Raw genomic sequence first — 26,703 nt, forward strand, 5'->3', positions numbered from 1 at the left:
TGAAGAGGAATTACCTGAAAATCTCACAGGTCAGAGGGAACTGGAGCCAGAGATGTGCAAAAATATAGTTCAGAACGTGGACCCTGAACAGTCAGAAACAGCTCGACAACAGGGGGATAACGAGGAACTGTCTGTCCAGGAGGCTGATACGAAGAGGGGAGAGACCTCTCAAGAGCTGACTCAAAAACAGGAGCTGACAGGTTGTTCAGGGCTTCAAGATTGTGATCAAAATAGATTGGAGGACAAAGAGTTACTAGCGCAGCCTGAATATCCTGAGCAATCTGAGCAGATCCAAGCAGAAAACTGTGAAAATCTGGTTGAGTTCCAGTTGCAACATCGGGAAGAGTCAGCTGAGATGGAACTCTTCGTTCAACCTAGAGACCGGAGAGAGGACTCTACTCCGATGGAACAGACAAGTTATGTAGAAGAGCCTGGAGTGGCAAAACAGAATGGACAAGCACTTCCAATGACCAGCTCGTCTCAGCAAGCCCTCTCTGAGCAGCATGTGGCTCTTCAGAAGACAGATGAGTCAGAAATGATAGCGCAGCTGTCTCCTGAGGCTGACGTCACATGGCAGACAGCAAAGTTAAATCAGGTTGAGAGGTCCCATCAGGTGGAAGAGGTGGGACGCACTGAAAGTGGACCTTTACAAATGGTTGTGGAAAATGGAGAGCAAAGCAGAGGCTCTGAAACAGTGATGCCTCATTTGAATGGAGGTGATGTGGAGAGAGAGATGGCCTGCCGCCTCGCTGAAAGGCTCTTCAAGCTGGATGGGATCCAGCGCGTGGATGTGGTGAAGCATCTAGACAAAGAGTAAGGCTCTATTTTCTTCTTCCTTTGTTATACCTGAAGGTTGATGACACTCGATGCTATGCAGCTACACTGCAGCTAAACTCAGGGGGGTTTTCTGCTGCTGCAGGACCATAACAGGTGTAGATGTGTGTAAATGTTAAGCACTAACAAACAAGCCTACAGAGGAAACTCTATGTTTGTATAAGATTGCAGTGTTTCACACATTAATAACAGCTATTTTGTCAGAGGGAGCACTGCTCAGCCTCTTCAGATAGTTGATGAAGTGTGATAGCACAGCCAACAGCTTGGGCTCGATCACATATGTTCCACTGAAAAGCTGTTGGTTGAAACAAGGGTGAAAGTCATGAGAAATTTGCTACGCAGCTATTTCAAATAGACAGTTCCTTTTTCAATGATTCAGTAAAAGTATGCACAACTCCAAAACTTGTATGGTACCTGTGCCCCAGGATGTTGCGTGATAACAACAAGTAAATCAGTGCCAATATTTTATGTGTTTGTACATATTTGAAGTGAAACTGCTTATTATGACAAGACAGAAAGGAACAGCAGCATGTGTTGGGATGAACTTAAAAGCCTTTTGGTTCAGTTTTTCACATAAAAATGAGTAGCAGTAGGTTAGAGTCTCTTTTTTTGTCTTTATCACTACTTTATTTCTTTCATGAATAACATTTTTTGACTTTTTCGCCTCTGTCACTTACTCATAGTGAGAACTCTGAGCTAGCTTATTGTAACTATGCTACAGTTTCATGTCCAGAAAGATCAAATTAAATAATGGACGTACAGCACCTGCAGGAGGCATGAAAGAAGCCCTGTTTACTTGAATACAAATCAGTGTGACATTAAAATGATGTAAAACTGTTAGTTCAATGTTGCGTCAGTGGAATTTCTGTTCCAAATTACTGGAAATACCCCTTTAACTTGGAGTACAGGAGGACTTCTGTCCATGCCATCTGTGATATTTTTTGTAGTCATCATGATATTGTAATAAAACGTGTAATATAGCCCCTTCTTGTAAATGAGTTCCTTCTAAATGCATTCAAGGAGTCATTTATTCTTAAACATCCAGAGCACATTGTCCTACACCAGCTGCATTCCCCAAATATTGTCTCATCAATGCCGTGTAGATATTTAATAGAAAAATATTTTAGTACTCGTCTTTCTCGCCGTATGAGCCAAGCAAGACTTGTTTTCCTCCTGAAACGAATGATGTCATTTCTGAGATGTCAAACATGTGTTTGCAGTAATGACTTCAGTCGTGCTGTTGGAGAGGAGTACCTCAGATTCTTTGACTTCACCGACCAAACTCTGGATCATGCCCTGAGGTGAGAATTACAGACTCGACCTGCATACGCTGACGTATCTGGAAATCCATGCGCGAGAATGCCTCGTAAATATTTCTTTTATTTCTCTCAGGTCTTTCCTGAAGGTGGTTATACTTATCGGAGAAACGCAGGAGAGAGAGCGGGTGCTGCAGCATTTCACCTGTCGCTTCCATCAGTGTAACCCTGGCACTTTCTCCTCATCGGGTGAGAGTTGCTCACTTTGAAAACAAGCTCAGCGATCCAGCAGCACTTCTTTACTCTTCTGTTTATACATCCTCAGGGGCTGCGCTGGCTCTGACGTGCGCGTTGATGCTTCTCAACACCGACTTGCACGGACAGGTGGGACACATTTATGACCACAGGGTTAATGATGTCGTAGCTCTCACTTAAGTTTAACGAGGTCGATTTGTGCGCGATCACAGAATGTAGGAAAATCCATGTCCTCATCGAAGTTTGTGTCCAACCTGGAGGGGATGAATGAAGGAGAAAACTTCAGTAAAGAACTCCTGAAAGTAATTTAACTTTTGGGATAAAAATTAATTAAAGCCAAGTAGTTGATTGAAAGATTATATAACTTTATATTTACTTTACATTTCAGAGTCTTTACAACTCCATCAAGAGTGAGCCACTGCAATGGGCCGTGTGAGTAGACAGTAGTGATGTCACATTCACTCATCCACCGAGTTACTCATCCTCAATCAAAATGCTCAAAATATCTGATTTTCCTCAAAGTGATGAAGAGGAGTTGAGGAGCACCGTGTTGTCGGCGGATGAAGCTCCAGGAGAGGAAGCGTCGCTGCGCTCCAAGAGTAACCCCTTCCAGGATGTTCCCCATGACAAGACGGCTCAGGTGGTCAAACAGGGATTCCTCCAGAGGAAGCTCCATGCTGATATCGACAGGAAGCGCAGTGAGGGACACAACAAGTAAACCGGTATCTATATTTGTGTAATTATTTATTTGGTTGTCTGATATGGAAGTTGTATCTGTGTGGTAGCTCCTTGGGGGAAGAGAGGCTGGAAGACTTTCTACGGCGTGCTGAAGGGGATGGTCCTTTACTTACAGAAGGTCACTACCCTATTCTGCCTTTTGATCAATATTGTTTTAATATCGGATATGTATTCATGTGATCGTGCCTCTATGTTTGTGTGTGCGTCAGGCTGATTGTAGGAGGGAGCAGCAGACTAATGAGGAGGTGGTGAGTGTTCACCACTCCCTGGCGGAGCAGGCCGCTGAATACACCAAGAAGCCACATGTGTTCCGTTTGCAGACCGCCGACTGGAGAGTTTTCCTCTTTCAGGCCTCGTAAGTCGCAGCACAGCTGACGTGTGCACGTGTGTGTGTTCCCTTGTGTGTGCCCAGCACTCAGCACTGTTGGTCGTCCTCTCAGATCCAAAATGGAGATGAATTCCTGGATCAGCCGTATTAACCTGGTCTCGGCTCTTCACTCCGCTCCTCCATTCCCTGCTGCTGTTGGCTCTCAGCGGAGGTTCTGCAGACCGATCCTGCCCGCCTCACAGTCCACTCACACTCTGGTATTCACTTCATTTTATACTGAAACATGTTTGTTTGGGGCTGCACGGTGGTGCAGTGGTTAGCACTGTCGCCTCACAGCAAGAAGGTTCCGGGTTCGAGTCCCGGCTCGGGCACGGGATCTTTTGTGTGGAGTCTGCATGTTCTCCCTGTTCCTGTGTGGGTTCTCTCTGGTACTCCAGCTTCCTCCCACAGTCCAAAGACATCAAGAGAGGACGAGGCTGATTGATACTCTAAATTGACCGTAGGTGTGACTGTGAGTGTGAATGATAGTTTGTCTCTGTGTTGGCCCTGCAATGGACTGGCAACCTGTCCAGGGTGAACCCTGCCTCTCGCCCGTTGACGCTGGGATAGGCTCCAGCCCCCCTGCGACCCTTAATAGGAATAAGCGAAAGACGATGGATGGATGAATGTTTGTTCGCAGAGTTTTTATCAGAGTAAGTCAGATTAAAATAATGTTGCTTCAGTTTCCAGAAGATTCTAGCAGCCCTAGATCCTCTGTCCACCTCAGAGTTGTTACGCTTTTTAAACCACAGCTTTGTATGAACTGTTCCAAAATGGTTTTACTACAGTATATTAAACTCTCATTGAACTCCGCCTTTCTGTCATTCCACTTTCATTTCTTAAGAAAATCAAAAATAGCTGACTTGTGTGACCTGGTATAATCAATTCCAAGAATGGTTTCTGATCAATTTTTTTCATCCCTGTCTTTGGAACAAACAACTCACTTTTTGGACAATCTTTTCTATCCAACATTACCTCACATACTCTGATTTCTTCTGAGGAAATTCTTTGAAAATGTTGTGCAGTTGCTTTGATAACAGATGAGAAGGAACGGAATCTAGAGTTGGATCCAAGGCTGGCTGATCTGTCCAGAAGCGTTACATGCTCCTCCTTTACCCGTGTTACACCCCTCCACCAAGTTCTGAAAAGTCAGCCTGGTAGTTTTCTGCTCACAGATGAAATACATAAACCAACAGATGTGGATAGAAAAATTAAACTCCTCTGTGCTAATAAATTTAGTATTTGTTTAATACACAACCTCTGCTGCTTCAGTGAGAAAGGGCTAATGAATTTCCCCCCATTCTCTCTGTCTGTTCCTTCCTCTTCCTTCATTTAAATAGGTTTTCATCTTTCTATCGTGCTTCCTTTCCAGGAGAGTCAGCTGCAGTTTCACGCGGGAATGTTGGAGTCCTTCAAGGCAGACCTGTTGTACCTGCAGCAGAACCCTCCAGAGGGTAAAAAAGCCAAAGCCAAAGACCTGGAAGAGCATCGTGTGAGAGCCGAGTATCTGCAACATGAGGTAGATATAACTGGGACGTGTGTGTGTGTGTGTGTGTGTGTGTGTGTGTGTGTGTGTGTGTGTGTGAGAGTGATTGTGTGTGTGTGTGTGTGTGTGTGTGTGTGTGTGTGTGTGTGTGTGTAAGACATTCAAGTGACCTTGCATCCCTGGTTCAAACCCCACAGATGTGTCGTTACGAGACCTACATCCAGGTTCTGGAGGCATGCAGGAGGGTGAAGAAGACCAGAGCTTTAAGCAACACCGATCTGAACCTGTTTGATAAAGACATGTGTGCCGAGTGCATCGGAGAGGAAGATGAGGTTGAAGGCGGGCTAAAAAAGTCCCACTCTAGCCCGTCTCTTGAGCTGGAGATGGCTCCTCCCACTGTGATTAAAGTCAAACGCAATATTTCTGAAAGACGGACGTATCGCAGGCCCATCGTCCCTCGCTGGAATAAAGAGCCCTGAGAGGTTGTTTATGATGTGATGGTATAATGATGTATATATTTCTGTTGGAAACTGTTCCTTTAACCTCGTACAACTGAACTGATTTGTGGAAGCACTGAGCAGAAAAACACCAGCCAGTCATATCTGCCTTAGCAAGTTACCCTTTTTTTTTTTTTATATATACCTTGTGCACTTTTACAAAAGTACCCCTCAGGGAATCTCTCATAACGGGGGAGAACCTGGTACTTTTGTGGAGTGACTCAAAGCATCTGGACCTAATTTATTGACGGTATTTTAAGTTGGGTCTGACTTGAAATAGAACAAATGGGTTGTTTTTACCACTAGAGGGTGCTCTAGCACAGGTCATCTCTGAGAGTATGAAGGCGACAGGATGTTCTGTCAGGTACTTGTTATTGTAAGAATCCTTTTGCACTTTTATTGTTTGATATATTGTTTATCTATGATGATTTATGTGTCATGATGTCATTGTTACATGTTGATATGAAGGGTTCATCTCTTAAATGTTCTGCGTGCATTGTTGGAGAGTGTAGTGACGAGAGCTAGTTTTTTTATTACACATTTATATGCAAGCCACAGTAAACTATATTCTTTGAAATATTTACCCCGCAGGCTTTTTGAGCTTCAATGTCTAAACATCCGAAGAAAAAATGGGCTCAAAATGTGAAACAACAAATGAAGGATTGATTCTTCAACAAAGTCAGTATTAAACTGTTTTTGTAACAAGTTCAGAAAGTCAGTAAATGATTTGATATTTAAGTTTTTTTTAAACCTGTAATGATTAGTCTGGTCTACACACACACACACACACACACACACACACACACGGTCAAAGCAACCTGCCCTTCTCTGCTCAAACCAAATATATCTATGAAGGCTGTTTGTGTTTTTCCACCCATTGATGCAATGTTGCTACTTACGCAATAATTTCAGTCTCAAAATATGTATTTTGTTCACTGAGAAATCTTCAGTTTCCTGCAATATTTAAAAATGGAAACAACCCTTTAAAGTATTGATGTGGTCTGTTGCTCCAGCACCAAATTGACTTGAATACTTTGATAGGTCTGTAATAATTTGTGGTTCTTTGAATGTCTTACCTTGTAGAGCAGACACAGGTTTGTATTGGTGCTGTCTTTGTGTTTTTGTGTATTTTCTGGCCCAGGCCTCCAGGGCTACAGACTAGATTTAAGACGGATTGATTGGGAACTGCATGTCTAATAAGAACGATGTGTCCTGTCCCCACTTAGTAAGATGAGGATTTTTTTGTAACTTTTTAAGTAGAGTTTAGGTTAAGGAAATGACTTAAAGTCTGAGGACCCCAAAATTTATGAAGGGGTGTGTGTGGGTGTTTTCTTGTACTTGCTACATATTGAGGATTAGAATATGTAATTCACAGAGTGAGAACATTTTTGGAAAGTCAGGACATTTTAGCCGGTCCTCACATCTTCAAAGGGCCGTTTGAAGGTCAAGACTTAGTTTAAGGATTGAGGTTAGAATTAGGTTCAGTTTAGGTTTAGGGTCAAGGTTAGAGTCAGGCAGTCAGTTGTGATGGTTAGGTTAAGGGGCTAGGGAATGCATAATATCAATGAAAAGAATCACAAAGATATTAGTACAAGGATGAGAGCGTGTGTGTGTAAAATCATTCTTAGTGGCACGGGCCATTTTGTTCGCTAGACATGTCGACCTGGGGCGGCGGACAGTAAAAGCAGGATGTCTGGAATTGAGGGCCCCCACCTCCAAATACACACACACACACAGTGGAATGTATTGCGACAATAGGAGATGCACAGAAGAGCAAAGACAATAGACCAGGACTTGCTGTTCTGTCTGAGCGTGCGAGCGAGATCAAAGCTCTGGACGTTTGGTTGCACATTTCTTGAGGATTTTTTCCTGGCGTACCGACAGACGTCAGGAGATGACTGATGAGCTGTGGGGCTTCGTTACCGTGACAATGCTCAACTTCTTGTTTTCTGAATGGAAGGTGGAATAACAACAGCCTATTAAGATAAAGTCAGATTCTGCAGATGAAGGTGATTGATGGGCCAGATGAGTGACAGGGGCCTGAGGCCTTCCCAGTACCTTAAGAGGGGCGCCGAGACGCGCTGAAAGGCGACGCCATCTCGCCTAACCCACATGCTCTCGCATCTGTGACGAAATATTACAGCAAGAGGCAGCCATCAGCCTCTTGTTTGTCAGATTAAACTGAATTATTTAATAAAGTATCCCGGGCTGGGTGGCTATAGGTGCTTGTTTTGGAGCTGCATGGCGTCACAGAGGAGCTCTTCTCACATGGCCTGTAGACCATGACTTCCGCGGTGGTGGCCTTGTTTTTGGAGCGCCATCTCTCTCTCCTCCTTTTCAGCAACAATAATGACCGGCTGGAGCAGCAGGGGCTGCATTAGCTGCTGGGTTCAGAGGGCATCCTTCCCAAGGAATTGGCCTGTTTTTGTTCCATCTGCGCCACTCCATTCTCAGGGATGGAGAGCTTTGTGAGACTCAGTCAGGCCTGGTTGGGTAATTAAAAAGGCAAGAGCTCAAGTTGTGATCATTAGGGGCTTGTCCAGCATGCTTTTTTCCAAAAAGACCACGACACTCAGGTCACTTCTGCCTCTTTTCTTCCCCCCCCCCCCTCCTCCCCCTCACACACAATGCAGCTTTGAACATTGCTCAACATCCACAATGGCTCTGAAATGCTCTGTAAATATCAGCCACAAACACCACCAACCAGCTCTAGACGTTCATCCCTCAATGCTCCTCCCGACGCACATTCTCCATCTGTTGCTGACGCCCGGCACGCTCTACTTGTTTCTTCTTTATCTCTTATCTCCACTTCATTCCTCCCACTCTGGTTATTCAAATAATTTTTTTTTTTTTTTTGAAGTGCTACTCAGTTTCTCTCCACTCGTTGCTCTCGACTGCTGGTGTTGTGATGTGCTTCCTTCCATCCAGGGCTCTTCAAGTCTCTTGGTAGTCCTTGTTATTCTACTCAGACTCACACAGACATTAACTCCATTCTCCTCGCCGGCTTTTATCCACTTATTTTGGTCTCTTGTACACTTTAACAATATATCCAGTCTGAGAGTAATTTTCCCTCGAACTGGGAAATGACTTGATTGAAAGAAACAAGAGACTCTGAAAAACATCTTGTTCCCTGTTGAGTTTTTTTTTTTTTTTTTGTTTCGGACACCGCGCTCATTAGTGTGGCTTTACTCCTGGCCAGACTTAGACCTAGACATTTTCATTTTATTTGCCAATCAGACCCCGTCCAAACATGATTCACCCTTTACATTTCATCACCCTTAAGACCCTTTCACAAATGCTGGCTTTTGTAGCCAAAGGAGCCTCTTATTGAAAAGAGAGTTAAGGCAAGTGCCTTGCTTAAGGGCATTTCAACGCATGACCTCTTTTTGCCCTCCACTTGCACACACACACACACACACACACACACACACGCACACGCACACACACACACACACACTCACAACATTTTAAGATGCAGGACAAACATACCGGTCTGGATGTTCAAGTCTCTATGAGTTAATGCAACAAATAGAGCAGCAAAAGAATGCTTGAGCACCACTTTTCCTTTGTCTTATCTTGCTTCATCTTTGAGTTCAGACAGAAATCTGCTTTTGTTCCACATCTATGAATAATTCCTCCCGTTCTTAGTAATCGTTAACCTTCTGTGCGCTGTATTACCTGGATGTCTATGTGATGTTGAATGAGCTATTTGTCAGCCGTGTGTTTGACTCCCCCCGGCCTCGGCAGGTCAACCCTCACCCTCAGGGCAGGACCTGATACCTGGAAGATTTTATCCACCTCGGTGTGTATAGTCTTGAATGTGTGTGCTGTGTGTGCTTTGAAAGGTGCGTTTTTCTTGATGTCTCCTGGTCAATAGTGGCTTCCTGCCTTCAGGGTGGGTGCGTTGTTTAATAGGCTGGTCTGACACAGGGCACCTGTGTTTCCCCTCCGACTGACACAGAAACACCCTCTGTTTGGCCACTCTGCTCCGTTTGACTGGCACGTTTGTTCCAGTTGCATAAAGGGGGAAGAGATTAGAGAGCTTCTTGAAATTTGAGGAAGGATGTCATTTGAAGTCCACTCAGGTGTTTTCTCTGGTCCGGGACAGCAAGTGATGGGACAGTCCACATAGCAAAATGAATCAAATTCTTGGGCCACACGCTTGTGTGTTTCTGGCCCAGTATTGGCCTGGTTCCTCCGCCAAGTCTGGCTCACATACAACATGATTATTTGTTAAAACTTAATGGGCTCGATCTGGTTCAATGTCTACCATTACAGCTGGATTACCAAAGTATTGGTTTACTACTTCTGCATCTGAATGAATTCTGGCTCATACCCAGATAATCTGGCCAGCTGTCAGCCAACACTGCCGGAAGACAGCCAGGGCTCACCCCGAACTGACTGCTATCTGTGCGTTTCAGACAGGTTGTGTAAAAGTCGCAATGCCATGACAGAATAACCGTCTTCAATCTGATGTTGCCTCCACTCTAGATGATTTCTGTTGGGCAGGGAGGAATCAACCCTCTGAAACCAGTTACCGGAGAGAAAACTCATCCTTAAAAGTGAACGTGCACGCCACCATAATGTTTCACTGGTGCAGAACAAAGTAAAAATACTAAGTAAGGCTTGATTATGCTTTAGAAGTCAGCCTGATTGGCTCATCTTACCTGGTGTATAACTTTTGTTTCACAGAATCACCTGACAAGTTCCACTTGCAAAGAAATACTTGGCAGGTGACTGGTTGAATGATGTGTGTGTCACCGTCTACCAACATCAACCAATCAGATTAATGAACTGATACAGAAGCCATTTGGTAGGAGTGACAGCATCGTTTGAAAAGCCTTTAGTGGGATTATTGTCTCTTCTATCGATGAAGCCATACCATAGCAGTATCTACGCTAACCTGTTCAGAAGTTTGCATTGTCGTCCTGAATGAGCAGTCTCACTGACAGACACAAATGCATAACGTGAAGCCTAACAATGCCTTACTCACATGATCTCATGATTTAGCGAAACCAGCGGCCCCGCACGCCGAGGTGGGTCTTTTCCATAATCCCCACATTTGAGTTCAACCGCCGTGCTGAATGTCTACAAATTCTGTGTTTATTATAGTACGGATACATCATGGAGCACAATAAGAAGAAAGTTTACCACCGAGGTACAGGCCTTAGTGGGTGTTTATGCAGAAGATGACATCATCAGCTTCCCGCAACTCGCGGACTACAGCAGACTAATTTGCCTAATCTTTGCGGGTCTGTGAACCGCAGACACAATGAGATGAAGGAACCTTTTTGGTTACTAGACAAATAGTTGGCGGAACTGAAGTCCAAGGAAGCATTTGTCGAAGAGGCTATTTTTAATGTGAGCACGCTAATGTTAGCATTTGGAGCTGCTAGCATGGCTGCGGGTTCAGCTCTATTAAACATCCAAATTGAAAGATGTCAACAAAGAGAGGAGAAACTATTAGTTGAAACAGTGACAACTTGCACTCTTGGGTAATCTTTTCAAGTGTTAAATTTCTATACTTATACAAAAACTGACAGAAGTTTCTGGATGAAAAATGAGACATGGGAAAATGTACCGGAGTTCTGAATTGTCAGTTTCAGGAAGTGACTAAACTTTTGGGAGATGTCTACCCCAGTTCTGAAGTCTCAAATATGAAGGGAGGGAGGGAGAGACAGTTTGATGGTTGGGCAAGCACTCGGGCTGAAGCCTTTAGTCTTGTTGGAGAAGAATTAGAGGTCGGTAATAACAGCCATGTCAAAATCTTCACGGCACAATGTAGATCTTACGCTGTGAAAAGGTACTAAAGTCGGATACTGAAAAAAAAAAAAAGGAAAGCACCATGACAGCTTTAAAATAATCAGCTGTGCTTTGTCTAAACAATAAACAAGGTGATGGCTTTCCTCACACAATCTGGGTTTTTCTGATTTGCCACAAAAAGCCTGAACCCGGGTGGGGCCAGCACAGCAGTGCTACCATTCACAGTTTATAACAACAGCGTGTTCTGCAGCTCATTTGGACGGACAAATTCTGTCAGCCTACATAATACTTATTTGCTGGGCTGAATTGGTTGGCCAGTGTCTTGGGCCCAGAGATAAGTGGAGAACTTTCCAGATGACTGGCGCAGGACAACCCAGACCAGTCATCCCACTGATTGCCACACACTCCTCTGCTGCCTTTTTGGCAGCAATTTCTCCAGGGGCCCCCATTCCGTCTTTGAGTTCGGTCCCATAATGGTGATGGCACACATGCCTTCTCCTCTGCACACACACACACACACACACACACACACACACACACACACACACACACACACACACACTTGCTCTCTCTCTCTCTCTCTCTCTCTCTCTGACACACACACACACACACACACACACACACACACACACACACACACACACACGGACACAATGTTAACGTGGCTCCGTGATAAATGTCGTAACTCCCAGTCGCCCTGTCCTGCCAGCTTTGTCTGCCCTCAGCTGTTCCGGCCCGGTGCCTATATTGTGCTGGCGGGCTCATTACTAGAAGCACTGTGGCCCGAAACCTCCTCGCTAATAGGCCCAGAGAGAGACAGAGAGGAGTTTCTGCCTGTGTGTAGCAGTATAATGTTTTTACTCCTTTGGCAGTCAGATTGTTAATGTTTGACGTTTGCTGCCATTATTTCTCTGGCCGTCCGTCAGCTGTTTGAGGAAGTTGGGCTGAGTTAAAAGGTTCTCCTGATCCCTGCAAGGCACTCAAACGCTCCTCTATATGTATGAATGTATATGGATGTGTGTGTTTCTGCATGCCTGAACAGAGAAGGAGGTGTCCGGTCATTTAAGCTGACAACTGGACAACAATGGGATGAAGCAAACCTGTTGTTTAAAGTTTACAGGGTGTCCAGTAGTGTGTCTGCAGGAGAGGGATACAAAGAGAGAAGGGTGTTAGGAGGCGAGTCAGGGGATGGTGATGTGAGGCGAGGGAGGCCTCGGATACCAGAGGGAGAGCAGAGCGCACCATAAACAGAGACACGTCAAAGACCATCGACATCAGCGGACAGAAACCAGTCTGACCGAGCTGATGGTGAGAACTTTAAGTGATCGGACAAAGAGTGTCATATTAATCACGTGTCGTATAATTAGGTTTGAGGGGATCTTTAATGATGAATTAGGTCATAATGTATGTGAGGGGAAAACGACCGCAGAGGCCGGCGTGGCCTAATGAGACAAAACTAAATCGAGGTCAAGTTGTTATGAGGAGTGGAAAAAAGGAAAAATGTATCACATTTACAAAGCTTGAAGAGGATGGAGGGTATTTGTCTCTTGTTCATCAGTTGATCGGCCTCCCTGTTACCTTCGTCATGTATGAAAGAAATAATCAAAACAATAAAATACGTAGTTTCACAAATGTGTGTCCACCAACACCAAAACCCCCCAACTGCAAGTAAGCTAATCAAACAAAAAAATGTTGTTGTGTTGTTTTTATTATTTTTGTCATTATTAATTTTATTATTTAGAAATATAAAATGATTTGGCTAAAATGTATATATATTTTTGACTTATTTGGCCGTCCTCTGAGGAAGTCAGGAGCTCTGACTGAAAGCTCTTTAACTTATCGTGGTCAAAGCTCTGATCAGCACCAACTCGTCACGGGCTCATTTCTCCTCCTAAAACATAGAAATCTTTAAAAAAAAAAAAAAGAAGAAAAAAAGAAAGTTTTATTTGTTGAAATTAAAGAACAAATTTAACTTTGTATCCGGAATTTATTCTGACGACACATACGGCGGCGCTGACGTACAAGTGTGTACGTCTATTAACCGAGCACGAGCCTATATATGAAAGACACAACCTCAAGTACTTCTGGTCTCGCCCCCCCCCCCACCCCCTCCCCACACACACACACACACCATCATCATCATCATCCTCGCGGCATCCCGCGCGGTGGCACCAGGTGGGCCGCGGCGCCGCCGAACCGTGGCCTCATTAACGCGCCGCAATAATGAGGCCGCAAAGAGGCACGAAATCATCGCAAATAAAACCACACGATGCAGAAAATAAAAAAAGCACATTAAACAGATGCGCGTGTTTGCTGGATCATTGCTTTTGTCCTTTTAAATTGCTGAGTTGCAAAAAAAAAAAAAAATTGCAACATTTCAAGTTACAGAGATACAGTGATGAAGCACTTGGGCTAAATAATAATAATATAAATAATAATAATTATTATTGTTATTATCGTCATCATCATCATTATAGCAAGCACCTATGCTAACTTTTTTTACAGAATAAACTTGGACTTTATTTTTTTCTCTAGCCTCTAAGCTATTAGCTCAACCTTTTAAAATCCAAAAAAGTACATCAAAAACAATTATACTTTTGTCATGCTTTAATTAAAATAATTCTTTAGAAATTCATTATTTACATCTGCAATAATATTAATAACAGTATACGAAAAAATAGTCACAGTTCCTACCAAACATCAGAACATCAGCATGACAGCAAACTAAATTTATTTGAAGCAAAACAAACGTGTTTTTTTTTTCAAGCCTTGTTGGTTTTAGTAGCCAAATCACCATCCCCTCCCTCATCCATCATTCACTGAGTAGAATTGCATCACTTCCCCATAAGTAATTCATCATTTACAATATGTACATATTGCTAGACACATACATTATTTGTCTTGGAGGGGCATTTTGTTGTAACCGTGATTTAATGTGTCACTATAGTTCGTCACAGGAAAGTAGAATTTAGAGAGGAAAGAAATTTGCAAGCAGACAAATCAAGAAGAGGATTCATGGTGTTGATAGGATATGATTCTCAAATAGAAATAAAAGTGTAAACAGAAGCAGGCATAGTTCAGTATAAAGAGGTTGCATATCCCTATTCACCAGAGTGTCAAGTTGCAGATGTGCGAGAAAGAAAGTCTTTGGCCAAAACAGTGTTAAGAGCTTTATACTGAAAATATGCACCATGTAAGGCTAGTGTCTCTGGAAACGGGCCCTGGAAGGAGTCCAGCAGCAGGTGTGTAAACGTGCACCCTGGGCAATGGTCTCAGTAACAACAAATAAATATGAGAGTTGGTGTGGTAGAAAAATAGGTTGCTGGTTCATCAGCAGAGTCTCAAGTTCACATCCACTTGTCATGCCTCGCTCTGTAGTCGGATTCTGGGTCACGCCGGGTCCCTTCAGCGGTGACTAGAGGTGGTCGTAGGCGGCTGCTGATGGTGGAGCTGTGCGGGAGGCTGTGCTGTAGTAATAGGGCGAACCTGCGGGGGGAGACACAGATGGAAGCCGTCAGAGCTGCAGAGAGAGAGAGGGAGCTGGAGTTGGAGTCTTTCTCCTTCTGATCTGGGCAGCAAGCAGTGAAGCTGCAAGTCTGAATAGCTTGGACTTGAACGCTTCTCTTAAGAAACCAACAAAATAAAATGCAAAATAGCTTTGTGAGGCTGATTCCTTCAGGTTCAGTCATTCTAGCAGAGCAAACACGAGGTGATACATCACCTAGCAACAGCATTTTTGATAGTAGGAGTTTTAATTTCATTATTATATCTGCCCTCATGATATCAAATGGCACAAGTGCAACTACTGCCACAAAACATAGAGCCTAGTAGGTCTGTTCTCTGTGACTCTGAAGGAGAATGAAGGAAGGCGTTTTCAGCTCCACCAAGTTGGAAGACTGTGTAAAAGGAATTTAGGAAGTGACGACTGTATATTAGATAGATAGATAGATAGATAGATAGATTGATACTTTATTGATCCCAGAGGGAAATTCAGTCTTATATTACGTATTATATGGTACAAGACTTCATTCTTACATTGTTTTAGCTTTCTTGTGATATCTGTTTATTTTGTGTTACCATAACCCCATAGCAAAAAAAAAAAAAGGTTTAAAATGCAGAGCTCATATTCACCTTTCCTTTACCTAAAACAGGGGTGATGTTAGCATTGCTGAGGTAGCAACGGTGAGTTCATGAGCAGCTGGGAAATGGGAGAGTTTGAACCCTTGAGGTGGGAGATGAAATAGTGGAACTTGGTGAGTTTTTGAGTTAGACATTCCTCAACCGGGCAGCATTTGTAGTGACAGATGAGAAATTTAGTAGCTACGGTCTAACATAGTGCATGTAATTCTGATTTAAAATGATACTTCAGGTTATTTTTGCTACATAAAACAATTTCTTTTTTTTATAGACATAAGTAGGCTTTTGTCATCATTCTGGCTAGCTTAATTACTGACTGTCATTCCTGTAACTGACAGAAATCAGCTTGAGTATCAACCTCCTGAAACTTATTTCATTTATTTCGGCAATGTTGCTTCTTTTTTTTTTCTTTTGGTTTTACTTTTTTATGATCTTACTAAAATAAAGCAGATGTGGCCTGTTTGCGAACACTCGTAACCAGCATGAACACACAAGAAAGTAAATCCTCGTTGTGACTGAAAAAAACAAACATGAAACAACATGTGACTGAAGCCATTTACGCAGAACTTCCTGATGTCTGTCCTCTCCTGCAGGCGTTGATTATAAATTCTAGTCATGGCTGCGTATTTGTGAATCATAAGGTCAGTGTAAAGTGACTCCTTTTTTTTAAAGAATTTTAAATGCTCAGGGGACTTCATTGCGCTTGCGGCAATAATCTTAAATAACATTTGAGGTTAATTGGTGTTTGTTTGGCGTAAACACCTCCTCACTCACCCAGTATGCTTGAGTTGGTGAACCTCCAGGCTTCACTGTAGGAGGTGTAGGGCGAGTGGCTGTAGGACTGACCTGAGTAGTCTGCTCCTGCTGCGAGAAAGGAACAACTTGAACTACTCACATCCTGATAAAACACATCAAAACAACATAAAATGCAAAGCTAAGATGTTGCCAGGAGCTCTATAGTGCTGCGTGCGTGTGTGTGTGTGTGTGTGTGTGTGTGTGTGTGTGTGTGCCAGCATCTGCTCAGCCTTAGCTCATAATTCACCAACAGTTAGTGGAGCCTGTAAACCATTAATCTACGGTGCAGGTGGAGGGCTGAGGGTGAAATCCCTCGGCCCAGTGGTGCATGCACGCGGCTAGCTCGGCGCCCTCCCTCTCCAGTGCTTGGCCCCTCGCATCATTCAGCCTCTGCCCTCCGAAATGCCCTCCTCCTCTCTCTCTCTCTCTCTCTCTCTCTCTCTATCTGTTCACTTCCTGCTTTCTGGCACTCCTCTTTCTTCCTCTCTCTTTTTTAACATTCCAATATCTAATTGGTAATTATGTTGGCTGGAAAGAATCCCCATGCGCCCCACCTCCTCCTCCTGTCCTAAACCCCCCTTTCACTCAGTAATTGTGTATCAACGCTCCCTCACTGCGAACCCACCAGAAAAATAATAAATCAGACCCTCTCATTTCGCGCTTCGAAGGGCAGACTTCAAATAAAAAAGGCACATCACGCACAACACACACACAACACACACCCACATGCTGGATATATGCAGGCATCCTGACATAGACACACAAGCGTGCACAGTTTCATATGCACACACACACACACACTACAAAGACCTCCTCCTCTACCAGACTTACACCCCCGCCGTCACCCTTGCACCTCCCTCCTGGGCCCCCTGGTTCCCATGGCGATGTGTGGTCAGAGGTGTCTGGGTGGGGGAGTGTGGGCAGTAGGGCGGAACCCCCAGCCTGTTCCTTGTACCCCCTGGGCCCATATGCACCCGTGCACACACATACACACATGCACACACATACACAGTTCACCAACCTGGCAAGGCTACTCATTAACTCTGCCTGTCACACTTTTTATCTACAAGCCTCCATCCCAGGCTCCGCTTCGCTTTATTCCGTCTCTTCCTTCCTCTACTCCCTTCATACACCACCTTATTTTAAAACACAAATTCTCCTGTCGACTGATATGTTTGTAGTTCAAATGTGGGAGGAAACATCTCTTACCAGCAACCATCCCTGTGATGGCAGAGGAGGAGTATCCAGTCTGGGCAGGTGAGGGTATGTGAGGTGGGTAACCTGGCAGGGTGGAGCTCACCATGTCACGCCCTGAAAAACACACACCTGTAACATCAGGATGGATGTTGGCATTATTTAGCATATTACTACTGCTGTAGTTTAAGGTTTTATTCCACTTAAGAGAGAAGATACTGAATTTAAACAATTCACCTGTTAATTGATCAGTTTACTGTCTAAGTAAACAGCAACGACGGTAAGTGGTGATAGAATTTTTTTGTTCTATCCAAAGCAAAATTTAACATTACAGCTTAACTTGTGTGAGATTTTCTTTCTTCATATTGAAAGTAAGACGCGTCATTTTAATACATTTCTTGGTCCACACAACATCTTCCACCAGGTTTGAAAATCGGTCTTGGACAAACAGACGGACGGCACTAAAAACATTGCCTCCTTGGCGTTGGTTGATAATCAGATGAACTGATGATGATCAGTAAAATCGTGGTCCTTTGCAGGCAACAAACATAAACATGTTAGTCTGTGTGATGTGAGGATGAATGACATGAATGGCTGAATTACCTGAGATGATAGACTGACTGCTGAACTGCCCGTACACTGGTGCATGATGGGAGAATGAGTTGAAGGAATTGGGGAAATGGTTGGAGCTGCTGCAGCTGTTACTGCTGACAGAAACAGGTTTCTGCAGTGCCTGTAGCTCCACAAACGCCAGGTTGGATGCTGCCATGTTTGGGGAGGGGCTTGTGCTGGTCACTTCTGGGGACATTTCCTGTTTTAGACAGAGCGGCAGGGACTGTAGGGGCTCTGAGGGGATTATGGTGGGTGTGCAGGGTTGGGCGGGGGCATGGGAAAATCAAAATGGTGAATATGAGTGGAACTACAAGCAGAAAATTAAAATGTTGGAAAAAAAAGCATGAACATGTTTAGGACTTCATTGGAGCTTGACAGGCGTCAAAGGGTGTTGTCTTAAGAATCTTACCAGTTACCATGGCGTAGCTCTGGTGCGCCGTCAGATTCCGTCCAATAGCAGAGCTGGATGTTGAGAGGCTGGTCTTGGCCTCATCTAGGCTGCCATTGATGAGGGACAGTGGGTACAAAGTCTGTGGATGATGAACAGGACATTACTATTTTTTGCAGAGAACGCTTGTGAGTTCAAAGCTAAAGCTTAAGGCAGAAGTTTCGTTTTTCTCTTGGTGTTACCAAAAGTTTGAGAACGACCACGAATAATCAGTCGAGAACTGATCGGTAGTCAAGCTCATTTCTCACCTGCTCTGTCTTGCTGCTGGAGGCGGAGCTGAAGGAGTCCGGTGGGTAATGAGGACGGTCAAACCCACAGTCCACGTGTTGCGAGGCTGCAGAGAAATGATCAACTCGCATTGTTTTTCTTGGGACGCCCACACTGCCCTGAGAGTCCACACTGTGCCTACAACTCTCCTGGTCACCTGAGAGACAAGCAGAGGAGGAAGGTGGTAGGAAAAACTATGAAGCTGACTTTCAATAAACTTGGTGGTGCTGGTGTGTGTGTGTGTGTGTGTGTGTGTGTGTGTGTGTGTGTGTGTGTGTGTGTGTGTGTGTGTGTGTGTGTGTGTGTGGGGTAGAGGCCAATGAAGGATTCATCATTTTTTTTGTGCATATTAATCACAACACCTTGAGTTGACCAGATCATCTCAGATTTGGACAGAAACACCTTAAAGAATGGGTTACTGTGAAAAGTCCTCCTTAAACCATGTTAGCATGGCGAGGTGGCCAGTTTTGAAATTGAACGCACATAGAACGGGAAACTGGACTCCACGTCGTCAGATCTTTTCCAAACTCTGCACGTTTGATGAAAGTCCTGACCTGACGATATCCACAAGCTGCATTTAAATCATAGCATCGCCCAGTGGTTACAGGAAGTAAACCTGCCGCAATACAAGCTTGATTTACATCAAACCGGCACTGTGCTGTCTTCATGTGATGTACAGCAATGTCATATAGTAAGTGTGTGTTCTCTAGCGCCACCCAGCAGTGCCCTGTGGTTGTACCTGACACTGAATTCATTACTGAATTTAGATTGAGAAACTTGCCGTTGTAGGTTGAATTATTTAAGCTTTCAAAGAATATTCAAGTGTAAAAGGGTACAAATTACAATGTGACGACTCAGGTTTGATGCACTGCTGAAAAAAAAAGAAAGTATAGCGTCATGACTTCTTGATCTAATTCTTACTGTCATCATGGCTCCTCTTGCCCTCAGCGCTAGGTTGGGGGATCCCCAACAAGCCGCTGATGGAGTAGGTGGAGCCCAAAGAGTCTGACTGTGGAGACTCCGGAGGGGTGACTGCTGAACTGGGAACTGTTGGATGGAAAACCAGACAGATTTAAAACACAGGAAACGAATCTGTAAATCTACACAAGGTCAGAGGGCTTAATCCTGCTGAACAATGAGCACGCTCCATCTTTAACCCTAATCCTTTGCTATCAGATGGCAATACTGGGTGATATGGAAGGTAATGCACAGCCTGATGGGGACTACTTACTCAAGGTTTGGCCTGGACTCAGACCTTTTCCATCCAGAGGCAAATTGAACGGCTGCTGGACCTTTGTTCGAATTATTCTAAAAGAAGAAACAGCTGAGTGAACAACAGTTAAAAGAGTCTTTTTGGATGCCGTTGCTATAGAAATGACATTGAAGGGTTAAGAGTCAGCATCCATTTATCCACCTTTCCTCTGCCCCCCCCCCTAACATGTTTAAAATACCCAGTGTGTTACCTGTTAATGGAGCTCACGCTGGGCACGGTGTCGCTGTCACACACTCCCTCTGCCAGCAGCCGGTCCCTGATCTCCCAGGCAAACATGGTGGGATTCTGCCTCTTGTACTCTGCAATCTTCTCCACCACCTTTGGGGTGGCCACTTTGGGCTTAGAGCCACCGATCACACCAGGCTTGATGCTACCAGTCTCGTAGTACCTGGAGTAAAGGAGAGACAGGTTCAGGAAAAGAGTCTTTGCGTAAGGGGAGTGAAGGATTTCAAACTAGTGGTCAAAGAGCATGTGAAAGCTGGTTAACAGTAACAGGAAGTGGAGTAAGGTGCTTGTTGATGCACTTACCGTCCCAGGATTTTGCTGACGCAGCCATGGCTGACTCTGAGCTGCCGAGAAATGTCACAAGGCCGGACCCCCTGGTGGGCCATGTCCACGATGCGTTGCCGGATAACCTCCGGAAGGGGACGTCCATTAACAAACATTCCACCTAGTTGGTTAAGACCCCCATGACCTGGGGGAGGAGGGGGGATGAACACTTATAAATGTCATGGAACATGAGGCCTCAGCTATGTCAGCACAATTATAGAGCTAACACACACCTGATACACACACACACACACACACACACATGCACACGCTCACAAACTTTCTTCCATACTTTTAATGATTTATACAGTCAAGCCTCGTTAAAAGTAACTAAAACAAAGGAGAGAAGCATTCATTGTTCTGATTGCAAGCACAGGAACACCAACTTTTAGTAAAACTCTGTGTTACTAAATGTATTTGTGGTATAAAGCATCAACATACACAATTAAAACTCTCTCGGATGTTAGAATATTCACACAAGCACAGTCGCTGCCAAACAGAGTAAATAACCGTATAAAGGACGCATATCCAATTTCAGTTTACATGGTTGTGTTTTTTTTCCTGATTAACATCAAGACTCATCAAATCTGCAACATTTTCATCGCTTCTTTCACAAAGTTATCCTGAAGAAGCAGCAGCAGCGGCAGGCATTTTTAAAAACTGGAAGACAAAGGAGAGGAAAGAGGAGCACGAGAGTCTGAGATGACGAATTATTAATTCTTTAGTTATTTTTTCAAAGCTGTCAACAAAAGAGGGAATCTGGTTATTAAACTTGATTTTCCTCAAGTGGTTTTAATCTTTGAAAGTGTATTTTATGTCACTTGTGTTGAATGTAAAATTAAATATTCACCGTGCGTTGCTTCATTTAGTGTCAAACTATCAGACTGATGTAGAGCTTATTTAAGACAATTAAAATAATAATTCTAGATTTTCGATAAAACTTACAAGTTTAAATATACTCAGCTTATTTTATAAATGTATATGTATGCACTCCTTTGTTTTTAGGGGGTTGCATCAAGTGGTTTCAGTGTTTCTATTGTGCTCAAAACTGAGGAACCATGAAGCGCAAAACACAAAATGGAACCCACATGGGAAAATTGACCAAATACGCGGAAAACCTCCTCCCGCATTTTATATCAATTATTTTGATATCTATCTAAAAGTTAAAAAAATTAAATGTGAACTGATGTCCTGTAATATAATTAAAATCTATCTCAAGCCACGTCACTGTTATTAAGACCAATTTGACACCAGATATGCACAGGAATATCGGCTTGTCATTTCTATTGGCAGATACTGATAATTTTTTAAAAATCAAACTGATAAACAAAACAGGGCCAACCGAGCCTCATCTGTTGCTTATAAACTACATTGGAGTAAATCAATGATGTGTGGGCTTTTGTAAGTGTATGTGTACTTTTTTTCTAATTCAGTTTTACTGAGGTTTTTTTAGTGTGTACGACTTGAGTATTCACTTCATCGCTGAAAATCAGCTATTGGCCAAATCGGTATCGGCATGCAAATACAGGCCATGAAAAAAAAAATGTAAATCAAAGGTCATACATCCCTATTTTGTAGATGAAAATACACCTATTTTATGTGTGTTCAACCCACGTCTAGCACAGCAAAATGCTCAGTATAACTTGTGTTCGGCGTAATTATATCACCACAGTAATAAAAAGAGGACCGCTGGAGTGTATCGGTCACTCAGAACAAAACAACATTAAAACAAGTGCATTTTTTTCTTCTTCCTTCTGACCACCGGCAGACAAAGCAGCTCTGCATCACAGCACCACTATCTTCTCCGCAGACTGCACGCTGGTGGCTCTGCAACAACACCATCGTTTTTAATTTAACCATTGAGTCGCTTCTCCTCCTCAGTCTTTTCCCAGCTTTCATTTCCACTTCAAACAGCAGCCGGACGATCCTCTATTAACGCTGCCAGCCGAGTGTGGAGGAAAGAATCTCCCCACCAGGCTTCATCAACCTGCAGGATATTAAAGCCGAGGAGCCCCGGGGAGGGGATGGGGGTGTGGTGGGGTGGTGGGAGCATTCACGCATGCGTATAGAGGTGGCGTGCACGCCAAAACAAAGCATGCATTCATTACTAAAAACAACAAAACAGAAAAAACACAGAGCAAGATAGATAGATAGATAGACAAACAGACAGACAGACAGATAGATAGATAGATAGATAGATAGATAGATAGATAGATAGATAGATAGATAGATAGATAGATAGATAGATAGATAGATAGATAGATAGATAGATAGATAGATAGATCTGCTATGAATTCTACTTTTAAGCTGATTATGTTTCAGTTTTGTTTTGTAGACATTGTCACAAAGGTGATAATTTATGTTTATTAAAGAGGTCATGGCCTTTTATCGTGCTGCACCACTGAGAGTTGCCCCTCGTATGTGTTTCAATTTAAAAAAAGCTTCTATATGAGCTGAAGAGACACGAGTCATAAGGCTTATCTGTCAGAGGCATGGATTTATAGATTTTAATTTGAGCAAATCTGAAATGTCAAACAAACAAATTCTTTTGTTTGAGGTACTGGATCTCTCGCTTGGCCTCTGTTTCCTGTTATAACTGCTTAAATGTAAAAGTAATGTTCTCCATTTGTAAAAAAAAATGGCATAATTAATATTTCCATTCATCTATTTTCATGTGCCTTTATTTTGAAGGAGGACTGTAATAAGCTGAACTGAACTGAACTAAAATGGGGAGCTTGAACTCTTCCCATTGTGACCCAGGCCAGTTTAACACTACTAAACTACAACCTCACTTATTCATGTCATCCGAGGAATTCTTCTCTGATTGGTTACAATCGAGACAGAATTCATGGCGGATCAAATCACGTTTCATAGCCTAAGCGTGGTTGTTTTCGTAATGATCATCCCAGGAACCAAGCTGACCAGCCTTGTGGTGGAGATGCAGAAGTTTCCACAAAAAAAAGAAAACAGGTTTTCAGTATTTTTCTCTTGAAGTTCCAAGAGAAATAAAGGAGCAAAGGATGACGTTCATGCAGATGTTTGAAAACCGCCTGCTGTCTGAGCAGCAGCAGCAGCAGCAACAGCATGAGTCCAGTTCATTAATTTACCTCTTCCAGAGTTATTGGACATATCCCTGAGTCTTTGGTCCTTGGTCCACCAGCTGAACGTGATGTCTCCAGTCCCCCACACTGTCCCGCTTCAGGTGTCTTCACTGCCCTGGCATGAGTGAGCTCCGCCGATCACACGCTGCAGGACGACAAGAGTTTAGGAAGCCGCTTGTTTGATGCTTTTGAGCTCCTACAACAAACGCTCGGCTGGTGGTCACGGTGGTCCACCTCACTGATACGGCTGACAGGGTTTGTTGTCCTCAAATGTCTCTCTGTCTCTCTATCAAAGAGGCAAGCTGAGACTGTATTGAATCAAATATTGTAAATCCATAAATAGAAGCTCCCATAATTGAAAGAAGTCCCTTTATTGTTGCGATTCACTGGTGTCATGAATTCATTCCCGATTATCAACGACTGTATTTCAGGAGAATAAACGTATTATTTGTAAAGCAGTTTTTACACGAGGAGCTGAGGAGGTGAATTCTTCAACTGGTTGAAATGAAACAAAACCAAAATATTCATTAAAAATCAAACAGACGGGGGATGTTATTGCATATTGCTGTGCAGCGCAGACTAAAAATGAGACGTGTGCAGTCTGCAGATAACTGGTTGAAATAATTAACTCTTGAATAAATGATCCTTTGTGAGCAGCTGGCAGCTCTACGTGTGCGTCTCCAACCTGATGGACGAATCAGCGTTCGAGGCTAAAAGTTTCCACCTGAAGTTCTGAACTGGAAGAAGAAACTTCATTTTTCTCGGTAAAAGGAGACATCAGCTTCACATCCCAGGAGAGAAACGACTGGTGGTGTTTGATGGAGAGCTTTGATTTCTTTACAGAGCAAAACTGAAGTGGACAAAAACTGAGCACAGCACCATCAGATTATTTGAATCCAGTTTAGTAAAATTTCAAAATAAAACTCCTATTTTTCTTACAGTCACACAACTTGGTGATAGATACATACAGATAAATTTGCTGTGTTTTGCTTGCGTTCTTTTTCATTTTGATAGAGTGAATTCGTTTCATCGGCACTTGAACATTAATTTGGAGAAGGTTTATTTCTGTCAATATGAAAACATTTGAATTTCAGCTCTGGAGATTAAAGTGATAATCAGTCCTGCTTGTTTGATTGGGACGTAATGAAAATACACTCACATTTAAGTTCTTGATGATCGATAATAACATATTTAGTCGAGACAGAAACTTTTGTGACACTCAAAAAAATATAAATATAATAAGGCTGCAAAGACTTAGAACCGAGCAGTTTTTAATGTTTAAAGTGTGGTTTTGTTTTGTAATGAATTTTAAATATCAAATGTGAGACTGTCTTCTGATGAGGATTATTAATGAGAAAGATAAATAATAAATAGATAAAGACTGATTAACATGGAAGTGTGAATCTGAATTTCTTGCAGGATTTTTAATTCAGTATCCCAATTACGTCTACTGACTTTTACGTCATTGTTTCTGCTTTTTCCAGCTTCGTTTTGTTGCTGTTGTTGCTTTGCATTATCAATCTAAACAAACTATTTTATTGCTGCTCTCTGAAATTTATTTGGCCTGTAAAAGTTGAAAATGTATCGTTTAGAAAGAAACAAACAATATTTTTCTGTAACTTTAAGGAGAATATAAGATTATTTCTCCTACTCCGATTTAAGTGTATAATAAAGCAAAGAGCGGAAACGACTTTTCCGTTACATCACATCCATTACACCACACATTTCTGAATTTATATCCAGGTGTAATTATGTTTGGACAAACACACGTCACGTGTTATTCAAGCCATGAATCTCTAAGTCACTGTACGCAATAAATACGTGAAATAATAACACGTTTTTCGCAGATACAGTTGGTGAATGGATTATTGTCCCTTGACTCGGCTGCAAGTCTGCTTTGACCTCACTGAACACTTTCAGTCTGATGTCTGATCAGATGATTCAAGCTCGCCGCGCCATTAACGCATCAAACACCTCGGTGCAACCCAGCAGCACTTACCTTTGCACGATGGAGCCACAAATCAAGACTGTAGCGGGGGTTTTCCTGATAGTATCCAAATGATGAGACCGCGGTGGTGTAGTAGGCAGCCTACAGAGAGAGAGAGAGTGTGTGTGTGTGTTTGTCCGGGCTGTGTGTGAAAGGAGGCAGGGACTGCGTGGTGATAGTGTGTTAATGCGCGCGTGTGTGCGTGTGTGTGTTTGTATATGTGTGTGCGCTGCGAACACTGAGGCAGGTTTTATCCAACCGGCGCGGCGCAGGGGACGGGGCCCTGCAGCCATTGGACGAGGAGAGGGAGAAAAAGGAGGCGAGAGAGAACACACACACACACACACACACACACACACACACACACACACACACACACACACACACACACACAGACTGCCCCTTGTTTTGATGGCATTACCCCCACCCGAGCGACTGTACGGAAACACTTGTCAGGGAGACGACTTGTTTCCATTCACCTCCAGCGAGCTCCGCTTTGATTAGACGCGGACAGACATGTGACACCGTTTCCGACCGCGCGAGCGCGGCTTGCACACACAATTTAGTGCCTGATTTGGCGCGATCCGTCAACCTGACAGGTAGACTACACCTGACGCTCGGAAAGCTGACAAATCCGCAGCTTGTTGAGAACAATAGGGGATCGTTTCACGCAAAAAACAACAACAACAAAATGAACGAAATTGAGAAAAAAAATCGATTTCCAATTAAAAATGTCAGGTTTGTCCATCACTTTTGTCTTCAGTCCCGCGAGAAGACTCGCATGCAGTTCTCCAGATAATTGTTCTCCCGCACAATTCGCTATTTTCCAACTGAAATATCTCTTTTTAACTCAGGAAATGCAACATATTTGCTCCTTTATTATTATTATTATTATTATTATTATTATTATTATTATTATTATTATTATTATTATTATGGTTGCTAAAATCATATATAAAGTTCCCGTTAAATCTGGTAACTGTTCTGCATGTCAATCCTAAAAGAGTGTCAGTCTACACGGCTTTCGAGCTGATAATATTCAGCTCGATTAGGAGTTTAACGGCACTGCAATGACAATAAAACCCCTGCAATCTCTTGATATAAAATATAATGGATGACGTTTTTTCTGGACTGTTTTATGGCT

The 26,703-nt window shown here is 43.1% G+C and overlaps 2 protein-coding genes across 12 annotated transcripts in view; one reads left to right on the forward strand and one right to left on the reverse strand.

Annotated features, from left to right (window-relative positions):
- The window catches only part of LOC147243951 (uncharacterized), a 12,534-nt gene extending 6,363 nt beyond the window's left edge, over window positions 1-6,171 (forward strand). For all 8 annotated transcript variants that reach the window (XM_086187567.1, XM_086187566.1, XM_086187563.1 and 5 more), the window contains 12 exons: window positions 1-813; window positions 2,055-2,135; window positions 2,227-2,339; window positions 2,416-2,474; window positions 2,558-2,647; window positions 2,734-2,777; window positions 2,868-3,043; window positions 3,131-3,201; window positions 3,293-3,438; window positions 3,524-3,668; window positions 4,823-4,969; window positions 5,134-6,171. The exon at window positions 1-813 is cut by the window's left edge and continues 108 nt beyond it. In XM_086187567.1, the coding sequence (XP_086043693.1) occupies window positions 1-813; window positions 2,055-2,135; window positions 2,227-2,339; window positions 2,416-2,474; window positions 2,558-2,647; window positions 2,734-2,777; window positions 2,868-3,043; window positions 3,131-3,201; window positions 3,293-3,438; window positions 3,524-3,668; window positions 4,823-4,969; window positions 5,134-5,415 (2,167 nt within the window). In that variant the 3' untranslated portion in view covers window positions 5,416-6,171. The remainder of the gene's footprint in view (window positions 814-2,054; window positions 2,136-2,226; window positions 2,340-2,415; window positions 2,475-2,557; window positions 2,648-2,733; window positions 2,778-2,867; window positions 3,044-3,130; window positions 3,202-3,292; window positions 3,439-3,523; window positions 3,669-4,822; window positions 4,970-5,133) is intronic.
- A 7,470-nt stretch (window positions 6,172-13,641) lies between these two features.
- On the reverse strand, window positions 13,642-25,742 carry pax8 (paired box 8). 4 transcript variants are annotated; one of them, XM_086186523.1, is made up of 12 exons: window positions 25,572-25,742; window positions 23,579-23,717; window positions 20,451-20,592; window positions 20,113-20,310; window positions 19,881-19,957; window positions 19,571-19,696; window positions 18,631-18,806; window positions 18,344-18,464; window positions 17,926-18,168; window positions 17,338-17,439; window positions 16,108-16,197; window positions 13,642-14,682 (listed from the first exon to the last, which is right to left on the reverse strand). In XM_086186523.1, the coding sequence occupies exons 2-12, from the start codon at window positions 23,598-23,600 to the stop codon at window positions 14,612-14,614; spliced, it is 1,368 nt and encodes a 455-aa protein (XP_086042649.1). In that variant the 5' UTR covers window positions 23,601-23,717; window positions 25,572-25,742; the 3' UTR covers window positions 13,642-14,611. The 4 variants fall into 4 exon arrangements, with proteins under 4 accessions (XP_086042649.1, XP_086042648.1, XP_086042647.1 ...); XM_086186522.1 differs by having other exon boundaries at window positions 16,108-16,194; window positions 20,451-20,616; XM_086186521.1 differs by having other exon boundaries at window positions 20,451-20,616.
- Window positions 25,743-26,703: the final 961 nt, after the last annotated feature.

This window comes from Aulostomus chinensis, chromosome 19 (genome assembly GCF_037954235.1).
Source record: "Aulostomus chinensis isolate RoL2024-O1b breed Wild chromosome 19, RoL_Achi_v1.0, whole genome shotgun sequence".
Lineage (NCBI taxonomy): Eukaryota > Metazoa > Chordata > Actinopteri > Syngnathiformes > Aulostomidae > Aulostomus > Aulostomus chinensis.

Bases quoted from the DNA above. Each gene is read 5' to 3' on its own strand.
- pax8 (XM_086186521.1), bottom strand. From the start codon at position 23,600: ATGTCCAATAACTCTGGAAGAG. The intron at 18,465-18,630 runs GTGAGAAATGAG...CATCATCCACAG, and splicing joins CCAGCAGCAAGACAGAGCAG to ACTTTGTACCCACTGTCCCT. The intron at 17,440-17,925 runs GTAATTCAGCCA...TGTGTTTTTCAG, and splicing joins CAGTCAGTCTATCATCTCAG to GGCGTGACATGGTGAGCTCC.